We start from the raw sequence: 21,265 nt of genomic DNA on the forward strand, positions 1-21,265 counted from the left end.
CCCGTTCCATGGCCCCATGCTGCCACCTGGCTGTCCCAGGGAAGGAAATGACAAAGACGAAGAGGGGATGAACGGATAAGGCTGATGCTGGGGATTGGACATGGAGCTCTCCCCTGCACCTGTCCTCATGCTGTCCACCGAGCATCTCGTCTGAGGACAGGATACCGAACATCGCATATCGACTCAGGTGCTATTGCCATTTGTGTGGCCGGAAACATCACTTGTGTTCTTTTACTTAATCCTTACCACAACCCTGTCAGGTAAAGATTTTAGTCTTTCCACTTAACAGAGGACAGCAAGGTTCAGAGATGTTGAGTGACTTCCCAAGGTCACACAGCCAGGACATGGCAGAGCTAGGATTGGCACCATGATCTGTTTGGAGCCAAGCTCATGCTTCTTTGGGCTCTACATGCTCTTCCCAGAGAACCTCCCAATCCTCTGATGGGCTCGGGGCCAGGGGAGGCGACCTGGCAGGGAGGACAGGTCCGACCATGAGAGAGACTCAAGGGGAATCAAGAGCTGCAGCCAGGAAGCATCTGCTTTTGTCCTCCATCCGCCCTAGACAGATAGGGGCACAAGGTCATAGCCCTGCAATCTTCGACGTTATCCAGCCATTTTCCAAACAAGCATCCCATTTACAAAAGGTGGGCTCAGAAATGTGGATTCTACGGCACAGCCCGGGAGGAAATGTATGTCTCTGGGAACCTTAACAAAACAAAATTTTCATGTTGATGCTTTGGGTCCGTGTGTGCGCGGTATTTCTCCCAGAGCATTTGAACTGTACTGTACAGAAAATACTGTCACAAGGAAAGACTTTACAAATTGTCTGGCTCATAGTTGGCACTCGGTAGTGAATTCAGTGAAAGAAGGAAGGAAGGAATTCCAGATGGGGAAACTGAGGCACAGAGAGGGAGAGATATGTTCCCAAGGTCACAGAGCTACCCCAGAGTTGGGTTTAAGACTTGGGGCTCCTGGGGCTCCTGGGTGATTCAGTCGGTTAAAGCATCCAACTTTGGCTCAGGTCATGGTCTCGCGGTTTGTGGGTTCGAGCCCCACGTCAGGCTCTGTGCTGACAGCTCAGAGCCTGGAATCTGCTTTGGATTCTGTGTCTCCCTCTCTCTCTGCCCCTCCCCTACTCACGCGCTGTCTCTCTCAAAAATAAATAAACATTAAAAACATTTTTTAAAAAAGACTTGGGTCTCCTGGTACCCCTCTGCTCTCTTTCCACCCCCTGAATGGCACTCGGAGTGGCTACTGGATCCAGCAGCTGGAGGGAAGGTGTCTGTCCCAGGCGAAGGCACTGAGGAGCAAGTGAGGATTTTAGAGCAGGAGAGTTGCCAGCCAGAACTGTGCTTTTGCCAGATAGCCAAGTCCTTCCCTGTTCTTTCATTCGGCTCTGAACACTTTTTTCTGGAGAGAGGGAGGGACAAACTGATCTCACAAATCCTAGTCCTGGGCCTGTTATTATGCCCAACCCTGGGCTGCATTTGTCGCCTGTCTCATGACGTTAACGGGGTTACTTGGACCAGTTCTCAGTTCACTCAGTACACCTGTCCCCACCCTCCAGAGGGCTCCCCTGGCAGCCGAGGCAGTGACGGAGGTGATCATCAGGCTGCTCCCACCATCGGGGCCCTCCGGGGTCTGCAGGGGGCTTCAGATGAACCCCTCACTCAGTTACCACGGGCCTCACTGCGGCCCCACGGGGTCGGGGCCTTCGATGTCACTATCCTAATTAATTCTCCCTCAGCCTTAAGAGGCAGTACTTTTTCCCTTTTGAATAGACATTGGTGTTTTGAGCACTTTTAGGTTCAGAGAAAAACGGGAAGTTGAGAGAGTTCCCAGATACCCTGTCTCACACGTGCACATCCTCCCACCGTGAACATCTCCCACCAGAGCAGGACCCTTGTTAGGTCACCAGCCTGCACTCACGTTATCATCATCTCCCCAAGTCCACAGTTTACCCGAAGTCTCCATTTGGATGCTGTACATTCTCCGAGTTTGGATCAGAGGTGGTACTTTTAAGTGCCTGTTTCCAGAGGAAGGCAGCTGGGCCCGGAGGGTGAGGATTATGCCACCCAGCCAAGAGGTGGCAGGATCTGGGCCTGGTCTGTCCCAATCCACACGGGGCCACACGGCTTCCTGCAGAAAGCACCCTGTGTGGCAGAGGTGGCCGCTGGAGACAAGCCTGAGTGTGTGGAGCTGGCGGGGCCACAGACACACGGAAACCCACATCAGCCTATAGGGAGATGCCTTGCTTCTTGCGCTGGTTGGGCAGTGTGGCATGGGGGGGCGGGGTTCAGTTCTCACCCTTTTGTGGGATTAAACAATCTGCTTCCTGGATGTGATTTGAGAGGTGGCCATTTCTTAGAAGGATTGATCAGCTATTGTAACGTCGGCGCCCTCCCCACTGGGGCACTTCTGGGGCCTCCTGGGCTGTGCTGAACCACCCATCCCAGGGCAGCAAACATTTGGCCCCTCTCCGGACTGGCCTGGCTCTGCCCTGGCAGGACCCCAAGCCTGGAGCTGCTTCCTCTCGCAAGGCTACGTGGGCTCCCAGAAGGGACATGGGAGAGGTGTTGAGCCCCAAACCCCAGCTTCTTTGCCCTACTTTGGCTTTGGAGTGACACCCCGGGCTTCTGAATTTCAGCTCTGTCTCTTATATCTGTGTGGCCTTGGGCAAGACCCTCAGCTTCCTCATCGGATAGTGGTGGTATTAGTCTCACGAGAAGGTTTGAGGATTGGCGATGAAGGCACAGAGCTCCTGGCACATGGAATTTTCTCCAAAAGGGGGGGCCTTATTCCTGAGCCAGATGGGATTACCTCTGGCAAGCTCTAGCTCGGAAATGCCTCCCATCTAGAAAAGATGCCTAAAGAGGCTGCAAGACAAAGGGGCCAAGGAGTCCCGGAGCCCAGCCTCCAATTATCCAGCTGACAAATAGGAATCAATTCTACCTCTGTTACAGTCATTACAACTTCATCACCCATGAAGCAGATCCACGAGCCCTATTTGATTTTCATTTCAGAAACCAGCTATCAGTAGTGACCTCTCCACGGGGTGCTGGGGCTGCAAGGAGCTTGTGAGCCTGAAGGCCCCCTCCCCCATCAAAGGCCAGGTGGCTCCTCACTTTCTGCCTCTGGTCCAGTGGAGGTGATGCTCCTCTCTTGGAGTGCACCAGACCTTGGAGAATTTGTAGGATGTAGGGTCCAGCCTCCTCCCCCCAGGCTACTGAATTGGAAAGTGCAGAGGTAAGCCCGGGAGCCTCCATTCTTACCAGGTCTCCCCATGTCTCTGGTTTGGGGGTCTCTGCCTCAGAGCATCCACTGGGCACCTGCCTCCCTAGGGAGAGAGTGCAAGAAGCAATGCCGGAAGTTTATGTGAGTTCACGGAAGAGGAGAACAGGATCTTACTGTCCTTTATCCTTTACAGAAGGAGGCACTGTTAGCGTGGTGGAGAAACACAGACTCTGGAGTCACACACACATCAGTTTGAACACCATTTATATCCCGTATACTAGCTGCTTATCCTTCTCAGCTTACTCCTAGCTTTTCAGTGCCTTCTCAACATTAAAATGGGAATGCTAAAATCTATTTCAAAGAATTGTACGTGAGCTCTTATGAAATCCGTGAGGGACATGCACAACACAGGGCCTGGCACAGAGTAGGTGCTTAACTCCAAACCCAGCTTCTTTGCCCTACTTTGTAACACTGGACCCCATAAAGGTGTCTCAGTTGGTGCAATGCCAGCCATGGACAGCAGAGGGTGCGAGAGGGACACCGCAAGGCACACGGAACAAGAACTCCCCCTCCTGGCTCCAGGGGGGCCTTTTTCGTCCTCCAAGGTGACTGCTGGTGGCATCTGGGTCCCCTCCCCCAGGGTGCTCTCTCCAAGGAGTTTTGCTGGCACCCAGAAGGGGGCCTCCTGCACTCCACTCCAGCCTGCTGGTGCTCCAGTGAACTTCCCCACCACCCAATGGGCTGTAGCCACACTCTGTCCAGCATGGTCTGAATCTCATCCAATTTCTTCGTTCCTTCTTTGGGTAACCTCCCTCAGCCCTAGAGGTGGCAGCTGCTTCCTGCATCTTCTACACCTGTCTTCCTTAGAGTCCTCTATTGCCCCTTTTCGTAGTTAACTACCTTTCACTAGCTAATAGTTCTCTGTATTAAATTTTCCCTATTCAAACAGCAGGTGTGATTTTTGTCTCCCAACTAGACCCTGACTCATAGATAGTAGGTGTTGTACAATGACGACTCACCTGCTCTCCATCTCCAAAAATGTGTTTCCACCTGTACTATTTAACGACCAGGGAAGATTATCACTCACCACATCCCCAACCTGAACCGGTGACTTCCTTTTCCAAGGGATTCCAGAGTGCCACCTCGGTATACCTCCCGGGACGGTGCAGGGGGAACCGTGAGGAGTAAAGGGAAACAGACTCAGCGATGTCTAGCACTTTTGCAATTTGCATATTGGAAAAACCCAAGGTCTCTTGTGGAAATCACATACCACTCAAAGACTCTACTTTGGAAAAGATTAATAAGCCAAAGACCAAAAATTGGTGATAAGTGACATGGTTCAAGAGGTGGAGAGCCCAGCTCTTCCAGTATCAGAAATAAGGTGGGACTCAGGAAAGACTCAACCAAGCTCAACCTCTTTGTCCTCAGCTGTGCCAAGGTAGCGTGAACACCTGGGCCCGGTGGGGGGGGGTCCTGAAGCCTCTGCACCAAATCTGTTTCTTACTCTTTGTGGTTTGTGGAGTCAGTATATGGAGGAAAGTGTGTTAAAAAGAACCCATCTGCATTGTTCTTTAGGGATATATGAACCCTATGGACCCCACCAATGGGGCAAGATTCTGGTGCCCCAAATGGACAAAACCAGGTGAACTGCCCTGACCCCAAAAGAAAGCTCAACAAGGCTTCTTGCTGGCTGGTTCTGTTACTTTCCCCCACCCCAGCAGCTGGCAGTCAGGATGGAGACGTCCTAGGCCTGAAACATCTGTGGTCAATGAACTGGCCATGTGGTCCTGTCTTGTGGCCGTGTGGAGGTGGCTGTGCGGCAGGACTGGGCATGATCACGTGGGTGGAACCCCAGGGCTCCAGTGGAGAAATCTGTCTGGGCTGTGCCTTTCCAGTAGGGACATCCTGCCCATTGTGTGGGCCTAAGATCCGTGGCTATATGCCGTAAGTCACGGGTTCTCAGAGTCTCAGGGGACAAGGCAGCTGGAAGAAAGACATAAAGGCCAAACTCCTAGCTGGAAGAAACTGAGGGCAGATGGAGAGATAGTTGCAAGACTGAGACTATAACCCAGGGCCCTTTACTCACGCCGGGGGGTTACTATTTAGCAGTGGGGAGTAGGGTGCTTGGCAAGCGCTGAGTGGCAGGCCTGGGCTGTGACTAGTGGGGATGGCCACTAGGTGTCACTGTCCCACCAGCATCAGCGGCCCCACTGTGGCCCGCTTCCACCTCCCAGGGGAATACCAATGCTAATGGCCAACCGTGGAGTAAAGGGGCTTTTGAATTTGGTCACAAACATTGTTGAGGAGCAGTGACTCCCAGGCCGAGGGAAGAGAGCACTGTTCAATTTGTTTCTCCAGAGAGTGGGTCCCAGTAAGAGCTGTCGCTGCCACAGCCTCCTTTTTCCTGGCTAATAGGTGCCCCTTGATGATTATGGATTAGAATCATTAGGACCCGGCTCCTTTGAGTTTGTGATGTGGAAGGGACCTTAGAGAACTCCAACTTCAGCCTCTTCATTTTAGAGGAGGCCCAGAGAGAGAAGGTCTGAAACACATACAGATGGCTGGAGGCAGAACCAGGACTTGAGCCTTACACTCCAGAGTCCTTGTCCAGTGCTCTGTCTGCTCCACCGTGCTCCCTTTCTTTGCATATTTTCACTCGTTTGTTCTCGTTAGCATGCAATGAGCACCTACTATATGCTGTTTTCTTTTTCTTGTGGCAGAACCAAATTGGATACTCTTAAAGATGTAAGATATCAGTGACCAAAGCAGGATGGCCCAGATGGGGATCAGTTTCTTTTCCCTTGGTCCAGAGTATTTGCCAACATCATCGACTCTTTATGCAAAACACGGCAGAAAGGAGACCAGAATCGGAGGCAGACAGGTGATAGGACAGTTCCACGGATGTCGCAGCTCAGATGGTGCATGCTCCAGGTGGGTGGGCTGGAGGTGCTCCTTGAGAGGGAAGGGGCCTTTGGAAGGTGGATGCTTCGAAGCTGCAACAATTGTGGCCGCCAGGGGGCAGTGTTTTATCACATCCTGCGTGGTCGCCGAGTGTTATTTTTCCCAGTGCTGAAGAAAGTAAATCTTTTAGGGGAATAGGGGGGTGTTTACAATAAGAGTCTAAGCGTGGAAAACAGAAAGATATATCGTCTGGACTTGAAATGATCTCTCAAAGTCAGTGATTTCATCGTTCTGCCTGTCTCTGCTTTCACTCCAGCAGCTATATAATTGGCATAGCTGTAAAGCTGGAGAATTATGTCCTTGGGTCCAACCCCCTTTCCTTCAGCTCTTCTCCCGTGGTCCAGAGTTGTTCATAACCCTAGGAACTCTCTGGGGGCTTTGGGCGGTCTCAGAAAGAATGGTCTAGAATCTTGTGAGATATGCCCCAGCCTGTGGGGCCTCAAGCCAGTCCCCCTGCCTCTCCTCTGTCCTCCGCCAGGCTGCAAAGTCAGGCCCAATCACCCGTTCTGCATCTGCCTTCTCAGACACAGCCATCACCTGCTTTGCGGCAGCCCAGGGCTGCTGTACTCGCCATTGACCATTCCGCAGGGATATTAAGCACTTTTGGCTTGGCTTGGGGGATGGTTAATCAACAACCTTGTCAGAGTGATGGATTCTTCTAGGATTATTGCTTAATTAGCTTGTTTGAAGGGAAAAATAAAGCAGGACATCAGTCGTCTGGGGACCTGGGAGAAGGGGGAGAAGGCAGCGGGGAGCGGGGAGGAAGGACTCCTGGAGATCCACCTGACAGCAGCGGAGTGTGGCTGGGGCAGTGCAGGTGGGAGGCGTTAAGCTGGGAGTCATGGGGCATCTCAGGGCCACCCCGGCTGCATCACTCAGTGGAGTCACAAAAGCAGTGACATCTGAAATGTCACCCAAGGACTACAGGCATCACTGGGGGAGCTTTAAATAAAAGCGGATTCCCGGGCCTAGCCCTAGACTTTCTGGATCAGAATCTTGGAAGCTTTTTGTAATGTTATCCCCAGTGATTTTGATGAGCAATGACATTTGAGAGTTATAGGCCCAATATCGGTGTTGGGCAAGTCAACATTTTTGCTGGTAGTGGGTCTCCGATGACAGGGAGCCATCACCCACACCCCCATCCACACCCATGGTCCGTCTTCTTCTTTCCGTGATCTTCTGATCTGTCTTGTCCTCTGCCCCTCCCATCTTACTCGTCTGTCTCTATTGTTCCCTTCCCAGGCCTCGTTTGTCTGCCCCACTGGAATCTTCCCTCTTCTCCTGGCTCTCCATAGCATCTGCTTGTTTTTCCTTCTCTCGCCCTGTTTCTCTCTTTTCTGCTGGCACCTGACACTCCTTACATCCCCTTCTATATCCTCTCCTGTCTGGAAGGGACTGGAAGCCTGAGAACAGCCTTGCCAGGAGAGTTCCCACCAATTGTAATGGGGTGGCAAATTCTTCCCTGGGCCTCAAGGATCTCATCTATAATATAGCAAGGAGAGCCTGGCCTCCCTGCTTCCTTCATGGAGTGGCTGCCGCTGTAGAGCTTCTGAGAGTCTGGGGGCCAGGGGGCAGGTGAGGCCTTGTCATTTGTTCCTTGAGGTCCCTCACCCCTCCCCACCCTCTGCCTGGCACCGGCTGTGTTCCTTGCCCTCTGCCTCACTCCCAGGGACAACATAGCCTGTTCTAGGAACCACAGGTGAAGGCTGGCAGAGCCAGAGTGTCTCCAGTCCTGCTTTGGGGGATTTTCTTGACCTTGGCTGAAGGGTGAGGGGAACCCTGGGAAGGTACAGCCTGGGATTAAGATGCCTAGTCTGTCCTGTGCCAGGGCTAAGGATCAAGGCCCTTCCCTCCTATGGGGACATGAGGACAAAGTCTCCCCCCACCCCCACCTTCCAAGCAGAGAAGCCAGGCATGCCCACAAGGCCCATGCAGAGCCTCCCTAGGCCCTCAGCCTCCAGCGCCTGTGTGGCTGTGAGAGTCAGCTTTTCAACTAATCAGCTGAGTAAATTCTGCCATATATCCTGTTAGTTTAAAGAGAAAATGAGACTGGTTCTTGAGCAAAGCCCTGTGAGGGAGAAAACTACTATTTTGTGGACACCCATCCAGTAGGGCAGAGGCAGCATGGCCACGCTGGGCTGCTCACCGCAACCCTAGATCTGCAAAATTCCTTCCTTCTTGTCTCCCAGGGCCTCAGAAGACCCAGAAGTCTGGAGCGACATGTAGTTGGGGCAGCAAAGTGTGCAGGTGTGTTGGTTTTCCACCTGGACATTCAGGTGAAGTCCTGCAGGAGGTGGGCTCATTCGTTCTTCTGGTCTCCAGCTCCCCATCCCCCCCCCCCTTTTTTAAAGCAAAGTCTGTGTTGATCTGTTGGTACCAGTGTTTCACATGCAGAAAATCTTATGTAAGAGAGCAGTCTGACAGCCCAGCAGTCTGAGTCTTTAGGCATTAGCTCTGTCTACCTCCTAAGTCCATGCTGATAACTGTGGCCAACTATCCTGACTAAGCATAGGGCCTGGAGGCGAAATGACCTGGTCCGAGGTTAGCTGTGTGGCTGTCTCTGCTGTACTACTGACATGATCATGAGCACTTTGCAACAGCCCCTGTAGGGTACAGCTTAGGTGGCTGTGCTTGTTCCTCATTCCAGGATGCATCCACTTCCAAATGCTGACTTTGTTCCTGAACATGGACGTTTGCAATGGCGTATCCCTGCCTCGTTCCATCTGCCTTGGATGGTGTCTGTTCAGAAAGGTTACAACTCAGGAAGATCTCCACCCTCCTGTCCTCTTGAGTTCTATTTGTAAGGACTCTCCCACTGGGGCATGCTTCCAGGAGTGCTTTCTCAAACTACAAATTCTCCTGAGTGGGGTATGGCCTTGTCACTCTCTGGAAACTCTTCTATGTTGTAATGGGCCATGATGTTTGGGAGACACCTTCATGGATGAAGAGGGAGGTAGGTACCTGCCTTGGTGGCTGGATTTCTCTTTCCCCATTTTTTTTTAAATCCATAATTATGATTCTACTTCTCACAGAGTCCAAGACCTTTGTAGAAACTGTGTTTTGTTTTGCCATTTGGCTGTGAAACAATCGGGATTCAGACAGTGGAAGTATGGTCATTCTGCGACATCCAGCAGACTTCCCCCTTATCACCCTCTGGACCCATGGGTGGGCAGACTGACTCACTCTGGCTTTTCCTGGAAATGTATTGGACTGGAGGGAGGGGGCTGAGATGCCTCTTCCTCCCTTCTTTCCCACAGTGGAATGTCTCCTGCTTCATCTTCCAGAGCGTCCCAGGCTGGAGTCCTGAAGTATCCAGAGGACCTGCTCTGTGACCTTGGGCTTACTAGAACCTGACCCAGCCGAGGGCCTGGCCCAGGCTCCTCGAAGGCAGCTTTGACTACGTTTCAGGGAAGGGCAGGTTTCAATGTGTCACCACCACAGAGGCAGCACCACCTCTTCCAATGCGAGCCAGGTTCTTGAGGGACTAATAGGAGCTTGTCCTAGAGAAAGACACAGATGCTCAAATGCAGAAGGCTAGGGGAGAGTAAAGAAGCTTTATCTTCCTTTGAGTGACCACAGATGCCTGGGCCTGTTCCCACAGATACTGTTTGGGACCACCCGACAACAGCGGAGAACCTGTACCACCTGCTGGTGAGGCTGGACCAGTTCCATTACACCCATGGCTCCCCAGTGGATGGGAATGTCTACACCTCATTCTCCGAAATTCCTCGGAGGCCCCCTACCCACTTACTCTGCCCTTAGTCCAAACTGCAGCCCACTGGGCACCTGAGTGCCTGTGGCAGAGTGGAGGGAAAGGTGGGGAGATACTCTTCTGACTCCCTGGATGGGTTGGAAGGGCTGAGACCAGAAGCAGCTAGAATAAAAACAGCTCTGTCCTCTGTTCCAGCAGGATGCTGGTCTGATGGCTGTGGATTCTGGTACAAGAGTGACTTTTCTCAAGTGCCCATCTCCTGGATGAAAGAGTTCTTGCATGGACATTTTTTTTCCTACAGCTATAATCAGCTAACTTTCCTGGCCGTGTGGTAAAGAAGAAGCCTTGATTCTTCTTTTCTATCTCCTTCCTTTTCTCTTGAGTCTTAAATTCTTGTCTCTTAGTCTAGTTACTAGTTTGCTTATTTATTTTTTCATACAAGTCTAGCCTAATGTACACAGTTTAAAAATCCAAATAGTATAACAAGGTGTGAAGGAAAAACAGCAGTCCCCTGTCCCATTTGTGTCCTAAATTCCTCTCTGCAGACTCTTTCTTCTGATGCCTACCTCCATATTTCTAAGTGATATGCCTGCACAGTTATCCCTGGAATTGTCAATGTTAAATGCCACTGACTGCTTACGCTGGAAGATTGGGCTGGCACGCTTCTAACCTATTCCATACCTGCTTTTCTCCATTCGATTCCCAATATATTTATGTCACTTTTTGTTAAATCAATGTTCAATTTTTATTTTAATTATGGATGTACTGTTCACTGCTGACTGAAAAAAACTCTAGAATCACTTTTCCATTTTTTTCCTATAATTCTTTGTTCTTCCAGGAGTTAATAATTACCTCATTAAAAAAAAATCTGCTTAATCTATGTCATTATCCTAACAATTCTTCCAAAACTTTCCAGCAAAATTTAAAAATCCTTCTGAGCACAATTTTACCCATGATTAAGTAATCAGATAAACTGCTGATTCCATATTTCCCAAAGACCACTCTTTTGGCTCTTTGCTGGTCACTTCCTCTCCCTCTCTGTGGGACTTCCCCAGTCAGTGAAGGGTCGTGTTCTGATTCATCTGTTTCCTGGATACCAACTCTTCCTCCTTCTTGCCTTATGTCATTGGAGTACCCAAGTCATTTTTTCCAGCTGGATACAGTTCTCTTTAAGAGCCAGGTGTGGAGGCACCTGGGTGGCTTGGTTGGTTAAGCATCCAATTCTTGATTTTGACTCAGATCATGATCTCACAGTTCGTGAGCTCAAGCCCTACATTGGGCTTTGTGCTGACAGCGTGGAGCCTGCTTGGGATTCTCACTCTCTCTCTCTCTCTCTCTCTCTGCCCACTCATGGTCTCTCTTTCAAAATAAATAAACAGACTAAAAAAAAGGCCAGATCTGGAAGGCTGGATACCCCAGGTTCTATAGTCATCTCCAGGTGTATGTTGGCCAAAGCAGGTAAGGAGTTTCACCTTGCCACAGGCAAATCCAGACTTCCACGTCTCAAAAAGAATGTCTTTGGTCTGCAGGATACAGGAGATGGATTTACTAAAATAGGAGAAAAATGTTGTTGGTAAATCAGCAGGATCGGAGCCATTGCCACTCACATTTCACTTTCATGCAGAGTGAGAGAAACTGGCCCCTTGCACAGGACACTTTACTTCCATGTAGTGGTAAATTGTTACAAATAATAATCTCCTTAGATTAAAGCATTTCGCTACCATATTGAGGGTAAATAAACATGAATGTGGATGACGTTAGCTAGACAAACTGTCAGCAGAGTGTGACTACATTAAAACTCTAGACTTGAAATCAATTACTATCAACGTAGCCTTAATTCTCCAAGCACCATATACCAATGCATTGAGTTTTCGTATTTTTTTAAGTATGAATTTGATATTTTAAAACAATGTTAACACAAACATTGTCTGCAAGATGATAATGGGGGTACGTGCTTTGTTCAAAAGAAAAAGAAATAGATATGACATGAGGGGAGGAAGAGGAGTTGTCTGATTGCACATTTCTATATCCTAATTTACTCAGAGCACAGCAGATGGGTTGAAGATGAGAGAGAGAGAGGGGGAGAGTAACAGAAATGTCCCAATGGGAGTACACGCCAGCTTGCCTGGTGGGTCCAAAGAGACTGATGAGGGGGCTTTAGTAACCCTAATCTCTGGGGAGAAGCTCACTTAGCTCCTCTGACAAGGCCTTCACTTGTTCCAGTGATAGCTTCATTGCCCAGAGGGCCAAATGAACAAGGAGAGGGAATTTTCCTTGTGTTGGATGTTGGCCAACAGTTAGAGTCTCTTTGCTAACCTGGGAGTGATGGAAATCCTGGAGGAAAGTAACTTTGACCTCATGGGAACAAACGAAGGGAATGTTGGGCAGAGTCGAAGTGTGCCCTGGACTCAGGAAAGCATATTTCAAATGGGTGAGAGGCTCAACAGGTCAGACAATAGCCTTTTATAAAAATATATATATATAGGTCATGATGTACTAGAGATTATAACAAGATAATGTTAATTATCTACTTTCTAGTAGTCCTGATGAGCAAGAAACTAGACAGATAGCTGGGAGTAGGAAGAACTGGGTTGAAGACAACTTTTACAAAAGTTGGGACAAGAACAAATAAAGGAAGACACGAACCTGAAAGGGCATTTCTTTAAGTCATTTGGGAAGTTGTTATTGAGTAGTTTCTGTATGCCAGACTTTTGCTATGTGCTAAGGAGATAGCAGAAGAAAGACATATCTAAGCTGATAGTCCAGCAGGGAATACAGATATCAACCAGGTAATTAAAAGTGTGTCGAATAAGCAAACTACAAATAGAGGGGAACTTCCTCAGCTTGACAAATATTTAACATTATTCTTATTGACAAAAGACTAGGTATTTTCTCCCTAAATCAGGAACACCAAGCAGACAAGAGTGTCTGCTTTCTCCATCTTTAGTCAGGGTTGTACTAGAAATTCTAGCCAAGACAATTAGATAAGAAAAATAAAAATGGCATCCAGATTGGGATGGAAGAAATAAAACAACTTGCAGGATTGCAGATGACATGATTTTGTATATATAAAATCCTAAGGAATCCCTTAAAAGCAATTAGAATAAATGAGTTAAGCATGGTGGCAGAATATAAGATCAATATACAAAAATCAATTTTATTTCTATACACTAGCAATGAAAAATCTGAAAATTTAATAATTTATAATAGCATCAAAAATACAATACTTAGGGGCGCCGGGGTGGCTCAGTCAGTTAAGCGTCCGACTTCGGCTCAGGTCATGATCTCGCGGTCCGTGAGTTCGAGCCCCGCGTCGGGCTCTGTGCTGACCGCTCAGAGCCCGGAGGCTGTTTCCGATTCTGTGTCTCCCTCTCTCTCTGACCCTTCCCCATTCATGCTCTGTCTCTCTCTGTCTCAAAAATAAACGTTAAAAAAAAAATACAATACTTAGGGGGCACTTGGGTGGCTAAGTCAGTTAAGTGTACAATGTCAGCTCAGGTCATGACCTTGCCATTCATTAGCTCGAGCCCTATGTCAGGCTCTGTGCTGACAGCTCAGAACCTGGAGCCCACTTTGGATTCTGTGTCTCCCTCTCTCTCTCTGCCCCTCCTCCACTTGCACTCTGTCTCTGTCTCTCTCAAAAATGAATAAACATTAAAAAAAAATACAATACTTAGGAATAAATTTAACAAAAGAAGTACAGGACTTTTACAGTGAAAACAATAAAACATTGCTGAAAGAAATTAAAGATCTTAAAAAATGTTCATGGATCATGTTCCTGTTCATGGATCAAAAAGCTTTATATTGTGAAGTTTGCAATACTCCCCAAACTGATCTATAGATTTATTCAATTGCTATCAAAATCCCAGCTGCTTTTATTTTTTCTGACGAATTTGTCAGGCTGATGCTAAAATTCATATGTAAACACAAGGACCCCAGAATTACCGAAGCGATGTTGAAAAAGAAAACAAAGTTAGAAGATGTAAGTTTTCTGATTTCAAAAGTTACTATAAAACTATAGTAATAACACAGTGTGGTACTGGCATAAGGACATATAGATCACTGGGACAGAATTGAAAGTTCAGAAATAGATCCTTACATTATGATAAAATGACTTTTGAAAAGAGTGCCAAGATAATACAATGGGGCAAAGAATAGTCTCTTCAACAAGTGGTCCTGGGGCAATTGGATATACACTTGCAAAACAATGAGCTTGGACTCCTACATCACCAAAATTATCTCAGAATGGATCGAAGACCTAAATGTAAAAGCTAAACTATACAACTTGTAGGAGAAAAATATAGGAGTAAATATTCATAATCTTAGATGAGGCAATGATTTCTTGTATACAACACCAAAAGTTTAAGTGACACACACAAAAGGTAGGTAAGCTGGGCTTCACTGAAATTAAAAACTTGTGTTCTATAAATGATATAGCCAAGAAACTTAATAGACAACCTGTAGAATGGAAAGAAATGTTTGCAAATCACATATGTGATAAGGGACTTGTAGCTAAGATTATAAATTCTTACAAGGGGGCAACAAAAAGTTAAATAAACCAATTTAAAAACGAACAAAGGATCTAAACAGACATTTCTCCAAAGAGAGTATACAAATGGGCAGTGAGCACTGAAAAGATTCTCATCACGAGCAGTCAAGGAACTGCAAACCAAAACCACAATGAGGTTGTCACTTCACCCTCTCTAGGATGGCTCTAATAAATATGACAGACAATAGTAACAGTGTTGACAAGGAGGTGGAGAAGTCGGATCTCTCATTCCCTGCTGGTGGGAATGTAAATGGTGCAGTGGCTTTGGAAAACAGTCCCTGAAAATGCAACATATAGAGTGACCATGTGACCCAGCAATTCCACTCCTAGGTACGCACACAAGCGAAATGAAAACATACATCCGTGCAAAGACCTGCATACAAACATTCATAGCAGAATTATCCACAACAGCCAGGAAGTAGAAACAACCTAAATGTCCATCAACAAATGAATGGATGAATAAAATATGGTGTATTTACAAAATGAAATCTTATTTGGCACCAAAAAGGAATGAAGGCTTGATACATACTGTCACATGAATGAAAGAAATCATTACATGACCATGGTTGCATGACTCCAATTATGTGAACTGTCCAGAATAGGCAAACCTATAGATTCAGAAAGCAGATTAGTGGTTTCCCAGGACTGGAGGAGTGGGGCAAAAATAGCAAGTGACTGCTAATGGGCATGAGGTTTCCTTTTGGGGTGACAAGAATATGTTCTAAAATTATATTGTGGTGATGGTTGCATAGCTCTGTGACTATACTGAAAATCACTGGACTCTGTATCTTAAATAGATAAACTATATGGTGTGTAAGTTATATTTCAGTAAGGCCCTAAAAAAAGTAAGGAGTGGGCAACAACAACAATAAAAGGTTTGTTACAATTAAGGAAGTGTGATAGTGAGTAATATGACAATCCAATGGGGTTAAGACACAAAAGGATCAGGAGTTATGTAATCCCAGGGCCGAGTAGACAGTAGGGGCAAAGGGTGTGAGGTTGACAAAAAAAGTGAAATATCGGAGGAGATAAAGGTAATGCTGGTCTGATGGGAGGAGAATGAAGGAAGGAGGAGTGACACAAGGTATGGTTAGATAGGTGGGCAGGGGTCAGATGATGCAGGCCATGTTCATGACTGTAGACTTTTCCTAAACAGCAATAGCAATCGGAAGACATTGAAGTGTTTCAACCTGGAGAGTGCAATGATCGGATGCACGTTTTATTTTTATTTAGTACTATTATACTTTTAGTTTTAAAAAGAGAAGGAGAACCAGCAGAAGAACCAGAGAGAGAGAGAGAGAGAGAGAGAGAGAAAACCCTAAGCAGGGTCCGTGCGCAGCATGAAGCCCAGTGTGGGACTCAATCCCACAACCCTGGGATCATGACCTGAGCCAAAATCAAGAGTCAGACTTAACTGACTGAGCCACCCAAATGCCCATGGATGTGCATTTTAAAAAGTGGGCCTAGACTGCAGGAAATTGACTTGAGGGGAGTAGGTGGGTATAGGAAAATCAGAGGGAGCCAAGGCAAAAGTCAGGGCGAGAGATGATGTCTGAAAAATCCAAATGGAATAGTTTGAGGGGAAAGTGGGAGGTGAGGATGTGGAGACATCTTGTATGAAGTTTGGTTGTAAAGGGAGGAGAGAAATGGAGTTGTAGCTGGAAGGTAATATGAGATGGAGAAAGTTTAAAAGATAAGCATGTTTCAGTGGGAATTGGAAGACTCCAGAAGAGAGAGTTAGTATTCAGAATATGGAGGAGAGAATTCATTCAATCAGGCCCTTGTGAAGGGGGGAGTTAATGAGATCCGGAACATCCTCAGAGGCATATGCCCTCTAGCATAACAGGAGGAAAGTGGGTGATGGTGACAGATGAAAGTGAGTTTGTGGATTTGGAGGCAGAACTTCTTCATCCTCCTACCTCCAATCCTGCACAGCAACCCAGGAGCCAAGAGTGAGTAGATCTACTTTAAGAATATGACATCAGAGGGCAGCGATTAATGAGGAAAAGGGAACACTCTCAGGGATGATGATAAGTGTTAATGAAAGAGATTGAAACACACATAACCATGTATCTTATACTTCCTTCTTACATAATGTTCAGAACAGGAAATGTAGAAAAAAGTTGAGAGACAATTGGGATCCTGTACAGGAGAAAGGATAATGAGAACTGTCCAGTTATTTCAAAAGTTCAAGCGTTAGGTCCTGCATGCTGAATTAGCTTAAAGACAATTGAAGAATCATTCCTGACGTTAGAAATCATGCAGATTGGAATAGGAATCAGGCAGATTGGGAATGGGAAATATTCAAATGTCCTATTTTTAAAAAGGAATGAAAAGGGAAGTCAAGAAAATGCAGGTGAATCTAATTAACTTTGATCTCTGCAATGTTTGTTAACTTGTACTCATTAAGCAGCACCAAGAGTTCATCAGGAAATATTTATGCTAAAATATTAAATATTATTTTTTTATGGAGACAGGATCTGCCTCTTGACTTTAAGGTGCACAATTGGGAGATTAAACAAAAGCTGTTTACAAAAATAATAGGGACCCCAAAGGTGCTGATCACAAGACCTCTACATAGCAGAATTGTGTATTTCAAAGGGACACTGGCATTTAGAAAATGGTCACCAATAGGTATCAGATGAGAATCAACAGGGATGAGTAAGGAGAGACCTCAGTGAGGCAGCAGAGCTATCTTCAAGTATGAGAAGGTCTTGCGTGTTCAGTCTTTTTTCTATGGTGGTCCAGAATAGAACTTGAAGCATGGGTGGAAAGTTCCAGAGAAGTAGTCTGTTGCCCCTCAATGAAGAATACCTAAAACCTGGGGCTGTCCAATGATGGGGAGCACAAAATGTTGAGCACCCCAGTCCTGGAAGATTCTAGCAAGCTGTTGGGGCTACAGTAGGGTGGGGTGTGGACTATGTGACTCTAGGGCCTGTTCCTTGAAAATAAACATGTAGAAGAAATGTGACATGGGCATTAATTTTTTAGCACACTCATGCTAGAAATATAGATGCTGATGCCTACAGATATCTGAATAGCTGCATAGCGAGGCAGTGGTAGATCTCAGGCTGAACCCAACTCTCGACTCCCCAAGTCTGATCATTTCTATTGCTTCACACATTAGCGTTTCCTGTGATGAGTGATTGCCATTCCTCTTTGGAATTTCAAATGAAGAATTCCAGAATGAAACTGGACCACTATTATACACCACATACAAAAGTCAATTAAAAATGGATTAAAGACTTGAAGGAAGACCCGAAACCACAAAACTCCTGAAAGAAAACATCAGGGGTGAACTCCTTGACATGGATCTTGGCAATGGCTTTTTGGATTTGACACCAAAAGCAAAATCAACAAAAGAAAAAATAATCAGGTAGCACTACAGCATACCAGAAAGCTTCTGCACAGGCAAAGGAAACCATCAACAAAATGAAAAGGAACCCTGCCAAATGGGAGACAATATTTGCAAATCATATATCCAATAAGGGGTTAATATCCAAAATATACAAAAAACTCATACAACTCAACAGACAAAAAAACAATAATCAAATTAAAGGTGAGCAGAGAAGATCTGAATAGACATTACTCCAAAGAAGACATAAAAATGGCTAACAGGTACTTGAACAGGTGTGGAACATCATTAGTCATCAGGGAAGTGCAAATCCAAACCACAACGAGAGATCACCTCACACCTGTTAGAATGGCTGTTACAGAAAAGACAAGAGCTAACATGTGTTTGTAAGGATGTGGAGAAAATGAAACCCTTGTGCACTGTTGGTGGGAATGTAAATTGGTGCAGCTACTGTGGAAAACAGTATGGAGTTTTCCCCCCAAAATTTACAACAGAACTATCATATCATCCAGCAACTGCTTTGGGGTATTTATCTGAACAAAAACACTAACTCAAAAAGATATTTGCACCCCATGTTCACTGCAGCATTATTTGTAACAGCCAAGACATGGAAACAACCTAAGTGTCCCAACAATAGATGGATGGATAAAGAAAAGGTGTTTTATATACAAAGGAATATTCGTCATGGAAAAGAAGGAAATCCTGCCATCTGTGACAACATGGATGGACCTTGAGGGCATTATGCTAAGTGAAATAAGTCAGAGAAAGACAAATATTGTATGATCTTACTTATATGTGGAATCTAGAAACAAAACTCATAGGTACAGCGATTGATGGTTGCCAGAAGTGAGGGTGGGGGTGGGGGTGGGGGGCAAAATGGATGAAGGCGATCCAAAGGTACAAAGTTCCAGTTATAAGACAAAGAAGCCCTGGGGATGTAATATACAGCATGTGACTACAGTTAACAACACTGTATTGCACGTGTATTTGAAAGTTGCTAACAGCATAAATTGTAAAAGTTTTCCTCACAAGGAAAAAGAGTTGTAACTATGTGTAGCGATGGATGTTAATTAAACCTATTGTGGTAATCACTTCATAATATATACATATATGGAATCATTATATTGCACACCTAAAACTAATACACTGTTAAATGTCAATTATATTTCAATAAAAAATAAATTAACAAATAAGAATTCTAAATCCCTCACTCATGACTTTCAGGCCACATGCTTTCATGAATGTCCACTGCTCATTCCACACATGGCTTGAGTGAAACCTGCAGCATTAGCCTTGAAATTCAGGGGCGCTGTGCAGTTGAGCCCTGACCCACACAAATAAGGGCTCTGTAATCTCTGGGGAGGTTGTTCCCAGGAAGAGAGTCTTGGGTACAGTTCCTGCAGGAAAAGAGGAACTGTGCTCCTAGAAGGAAATGATTCTAAAGCTGCCACGTCTTACCTGGACTCTGGGGTCTGCTTTACTTCTTGCTTCAATTGTACATGACCAGGTTCATCCACTGAGAAATAAGCATCATTGTTATGACATACCTTTACATTTGTCAGCTTAATACAGAGCAGGGCAAATGGTACCCTTCCCTCTTGAAAGATCTCAGTCTAGTCTCATCAAACTTTTCCAGCTAATTTGAACCCCTTAAGAGACCTCAACCTGCCCATAACAGCATATATTTTGCTACTCCCTGAGTAGCTAAGCAGTGAGAGGGATAACGGAGGTTGGCCAGCTGGCTGGGCCAGGAGGCTCTTTCTAAAGCTCAATGGGAGTGAGTTTAATGTACAGTGAGCTCAGCAGGTGTTCTTAAGTTCCCTCTTGGATTTATGACTCCCACATAATCCTCTGCTTTATTAAGCTATTGGGAAAAAAATAAAATCTGTCTGCCAAGATCCTAAAGCAGCCTTGGCAGCCAGTAATATATAAAGGCAGTAATTGGAGGTGGGGGGTGGGTGGGTGGCAGCTCGGCTGGCCTTGGACAGACTATCCAATATCCTCAGGGAGAAAAATGCCCCCTAGAATCAGGAAAGGGGGGGGGTGGCCTGGGGCTGTGCCCTGTGTCTGGGAGGGGAATGTACCTCACCTCCATTTTTGTCAGGTAGAGTCCTTTTCCATCATTGGAGAGGTTCTGGAAAGTCTCTAGAGAGGAGGAGAGGAATCAAGACAGGCCAAGGGAGAGAAAAGCAAATATGGTGATTCCGCATACTCTTTCACTCTCCACAGTATGCCTGTCCTCCCTCCTGGTCTCTTCCCAGCAAACCTCACTCTGTGGGACAGCCCAGGGCTCATCTCTTCAGAAAAGCTCTCTGTCACTGCTTTGGCCCACATGCACCTCTCCCTCTTCTAGTACCCTTGCACTTTGCACTCTTCTACACAGGCCAAGGGGATGTGTGGGTCCGTCTTATAAAGTACTCCACATGCAAAGTTTGGGGAATCTCCCTTGTCCAACTGAGAATTCTCTGGAGGCTTATGCCTCAGCCTTCTCTTCTGTACTCCCAGAGCTCTGTTCCCTCAGTCTTTATTAACCACCTAGCTCAGAGATGGGGGGTTTACAGAGGTGCTCATGCCAGGGATGGTGAGGATTAGGATGAGGCCAGGCCCCATTTCTACCCCAACCATAAGTCTCGAGCTATAGTATGGCTTGGGATTTCACATAGGATTTCATTATAAAAAAGGAGTATGTTGCTAAAGTGTCCAAATGTTTGACCCACATAGTCGAATTTCTAGAGCCTTGGGAATGCCTTCCTGCCCCCACTTATCCACTTGTGTGTGAATTCCTTCAGCAGAGACCCCATTCATCACAAGACTACAGAGTAGGTTTAAGCAGCAAACACCACAGAGAAGAGACACAGTGATTAAATGAACTTCCCGAAAGAGGCACTAAATAGGGTGATGAAGAAATGAGAGACCTAAGACAGAGGAATGTACTGGACAGAACGGGTAAGGATGCAGGGTACCCAAGCTGATTACACCGTTCCACAGGCTAATGTTGTTTCTGCCTCTGGGAGCAAGGGCTCCTCACACAAGATGCCAACCACCCCACTACGGAGGCCTTTCCTGGGCCTGGAGCAGGAGGGCATTCCTGGTCCTCTCCTGTGTTTTTTTGGTCATTGTGAAGGTCTCCAGATGTCCCCCAGGTGACACTTACTTGCCATGGCTTCAAGTCGCAACAGGAAGCAGACCAGGCTGGGGAAGCTGACCCTGCCACTGTGATCACTGTACCGGAGGGTCATGAGATCCAGAAGCTCGTTGCTGACGGAGGTCCCTGCAAGGAAGTCTGGGCCATGGGGTGGGGCTAGTGAGCGGGAGGAGGCTGGAGCAGGTCTGGTCTTCTGACGTGTGAAGTCTGAAAAACCTGCTCAGAATGGTGGCCTTCTACCACTGTTTCCTACTCAGCCTGGCTCAGGGGTCAGTTCACTCCACTTTGTACTTTTTTTTTTTTTTTTTT

The 21,265-nt window shown here is 46.5% G+C and overlaps 1 protein-coding gene across 1 annotated transcript in view; it reads right to left on the minus strand.

Moving 5' to 3' along the window:
• Window positions 1–11,181: 11,181 nt before the first annotated feature.
• The window catches only part of CAPN13 (calpain 13), an 81,422-nt gene continuing 71,338 nt past the window's right edge, over window positions 11,182–21,265 (minus strand). The window contains exons 20-23 of the mRNA XM_040496877.1: window positions 20,966–21,094; window positions 19,901–19,956; window positions 19,270–19,327; window positions 11,182–11,455 (exon numbers count right to left, since the gene is read on the minus strand). Coding sequence (XP_040352811.1) covers window positions 19,301–19,327; window positions 19,901–19,956; window positions 20,966–21,094 — 212 coding nt within the window. The 3' untranslated portion in view covers window positions 11,182–11,455; window positions 19,270–19,300. The remainder of the gene's footprint in view (window positions 11,456–19,269; window positions 19,328–19,900; window positions 19,957–20,965; window positions 21,095–21,265) is intronic.

This window comes from Herpailurus yagouaroundi, unplaced genomic scaffold (assembly GCF_014898765.1).
Source record: "Herpailurus yagouaroundi ecotype Mexico unplaced genomic scaffold, PumYag 188, whole genome shotgun sequence".
Taxonomy (NCBI): domain Eukaryota; kingdom Metazoa; phylum Chordata; class Mammalia; order Carnivora; family Felidae; genus Herpailurus; species Herpailurus yagouaroundi.